At 43.0% G+C, this 2944-nt stretch overlaps 1 protein-coding gene across 1 annotated transcript; it reads left to right on the plus strand.

The window, feature by feature from the left end:
• The first annotated feature begins 2185 nt into the window (after positions 1–2185).
• On the plus strand, positions 2186–2706 carry LOC101682098 (60S ribosomal protein L32-like). Its single transcript, XM_045087244.1, has one exon. It carries the CDS (start codon positions 2249–2251, stop codon positions 2654–2656), a length of 408 nt encoding a protein of 135 aa, XP_044943179.1. The 5' UTR covers positions 2186–2248; the 3' UTR covers positions 2657–2706.
• Positions 2707–2944: the final 238 nt, after the last annotated feature.

Consider the following 2944-nt stretch of genomic DNA (forward strand, 5'->3'; position numbering starts at 1 on the left):
AGGCTCCCCGCTAAGCAGAGAGCCAGATGCGGGACTCGATCCCAGGACCCTGAGATCATGACCTGAGCCGAAGGCAGAGGCTTAACCCACTGAGCCACCCAGGAGCCCAAAAGTTACCTTGGTTTTTTATGTGGATTCAAAACCTTATCTTTTCCCCATTGATTAGTCAGCTACTCTACCTTCAGCAGTTTATCCCAAAGAAATAAACATGCACGTGAACCGACGATGCTCATTGTTGCAGACACAGTATAGGGAGGACCCAGCAACGGGTACTAACACTGGGAGCATGGATTTCAGTACCACACAAGGACAGGAGTGCAATGAAACTTCAAAGTAGAGGTAGCTGACTAATATGAGTGTTTTTGCTATTTACTGACAAATTGAGTTGTTTTCTTCTGGAATAATTGTCAACCCCACTCCTTTTTCTAAATCCTTGTTCCCCAGAGAGCGAAGATCGAAATGATATGGCCATATATTTATGGATCTCTTCCCAGAACTGTAGGCATCCTATCACAGGCTTCTCCCAAGGTTCCTAAGAGGTGGTTTCTGGCATGACCTTCCTACCTACCTCCACCCTCTCACGCTTAATAGGATTTCCATGTGTCACACGTGCTCTGAAGTATCGGTACGTGCGCTGAAGGAGACAGGGCTCTCTATGATTACTTTTCAACATGAAAAAAAATGTGTATATGCCTCACATTTATCTGCTCCATTTACCGGCACCCAGCTTCATCCTGCCTCAGTGAACTTAATGAGATTAACGGGTGCTGTTTCTTTAATCTCCAGGAGAGCCCTGCTTCAGGTAACAGCATCATTCTGGGGTTCTTGGAACTGAGGCATAGAACAGTGCTGAGATGGAATAAAATTTATGGGAAAATAGTCGTCAGGCCTTCCAGCTTCCAAGTATAACAATTATAATGGCGATACCTTCCTAAGGCCATTTTTAACGGTGTTATATCAGAAACCTCTAAAATAGAATTGGCTTATTATTCAAGTATCATGTTTTATTAAGTTGTAGATTATGTAAAATATTGCCATTATTGTTGCTTAAAAACACTGAAAAGAGACATGGTACGAGTCCAAGAAATTAATTTTAAGTTTCAAAATGGCATTATGATTAGGTAAGAATAAGCACCTTTTTTTTTTTTCTTAATGTGTACTTGTTAGTACAAGCAGTGAAACAACATGAAGTCTGGGATTTGCTTTAAAATTCAGTGGAGAAGGAGACATGGGTGGACAGTCGCAGGAAGGATGGCAAAACTTGCCGAATTTGTGTATGATGGGTTTGTGAACACTTGGCATATTTCATAATTTAATAAAAAGGTGATTTTTAAGTTAGGGGTGGGGGCGGGGGGAGAGAGAGAGAGAGAGAGAGAGAATCCTGTGGAGACTTGGAGTTTAAAAGGAAAAGCCAAGGGAAATTTGTCTGACAGAGGGAGAAACTCGGCTGAAGCCAACTTTGTTATTACGAGTTAGCTTCCTGCTGCCATCTAATGGCACAAATGTAGATAGAGATATGTATGTGCATGTACATAGATGACACACACACACACTTTCCATTGCTCTTAAGCCTGTGTCTGGGTTTTGATTTTTCACTTCTGTTAATCAGGATGTTATTACTGGAAGGGATATTAGAGATCGTGTAGTCTATCCGTTTCATTCTGCTGCAAGGAACTTGAGTAAAACATGTATTTCTGTGTTTGGGCATCTTTTTATTTCACCTCATGCACCCTCACCACATTTTTGAATCATAAAAAAGCCAGAGATGTTCCTCTATATATGGCTCCATATATTGAAGTGGAGGCACTGGGGTGGGAGGCAGTGGGTCAGTGGTTTTGCCACTTTTAGAACCACTTGAAGTGATCTCTTAACTTGAATCCAAGCCCTTTGACATCCATCCCAGAACTCTTCCTGTTGTGTTTTCTTTTTTAAAGACTTAAAAAAAAATTATGAGAGAGAGTGAGCAAGAGGAGGAGCAGAGGGAGAGGGATAAGCAGACTCCACACTCCGTGCGGGCTCCACGCAGGGCTGGATATAGGGCTCTTATCTCACGACCCTGAGATCGTCACCCAGAGATTATGAGCTGCGCTGAAACCAAGAATTGGACACTAATCCCACGGCACCACCCAGGTGCCCCTCCTGTTGTGTTTTCTGATGTTAGCCCATAAGACAGAATTAAAAGTTGTAAATAGCCGCTCTCTTCTTCGGCGCTGCCTGCGGAGGTGGCAGCCATCTGTTACTGGGCATCATGGCTGCCCTCAGACCTTTGGTGAAGCCCAAGATCATTAAAAAGAGGACCAAGAAGTTCATCCGGCACCAGTCAGACCGATATGTCAAAATTAAGCGCAACTGGCGGAAGCCGAGAGGCATTGACAATAGGGTGCGCAGAAGATTCAAGGGCCAGATCTTGATGCCCAACATTGGTTATGGGAGCAACAAGAAGACAAAGCACATGTTGCCCAGTGGCTTCAGGAAGTTCCTAGTGCACAACGTCAAGGAGCTTGAAGTGCTGCTGATGTGTAACAAATCTTACTGTGCAGAGATTGCTCACAACGTCTCCTCCAAGAACCGCAAAGCTATTGTGGAAAGAGCAGTCCAGCTGGCAATCAGAGTCACCAATCCCAATGCCAGGCTGCGCAGTGAAGAAAATGAATAGACAGCTTGTTGTGCACGTCATATTTGTGTTAACAAAACCATAAAACTACATAAAAGTTGTAAATATCACTGATAGGTGAGTAGGGAAACTGTTCTGCAGTGATCTCGTTTTTATATTTTAAGTCCTAAATTTTAATTCTGATACCACAAATTCTACTCAGTGGCTCTAAAGTTGTGAACGTTCAGGTTTGAAATTCAGTAGTAAACTACTCACCTCTGGGTTCAGCAGCTGCGTTCTCTTCTGTACCAGAAGTAAGATTTTATAGAAGTTTTACATACAAGGCATACA

This window comes from Mustela putorius, unplaced genomic scaffold (assembly GCF_011764305.1).
Source record: "Mustela putorius furo isolate JIRA1106 unplaced genomic scaffold, ASM1176430v1.1 tig00001075_pilon_pilon_pilon, whole genome shotgun sequence".
NCBI lineage: Eukaryota > Metazoa > Chordata > Mammalia > Carnivora > Mustelidae > Mustela > Mustela putorius.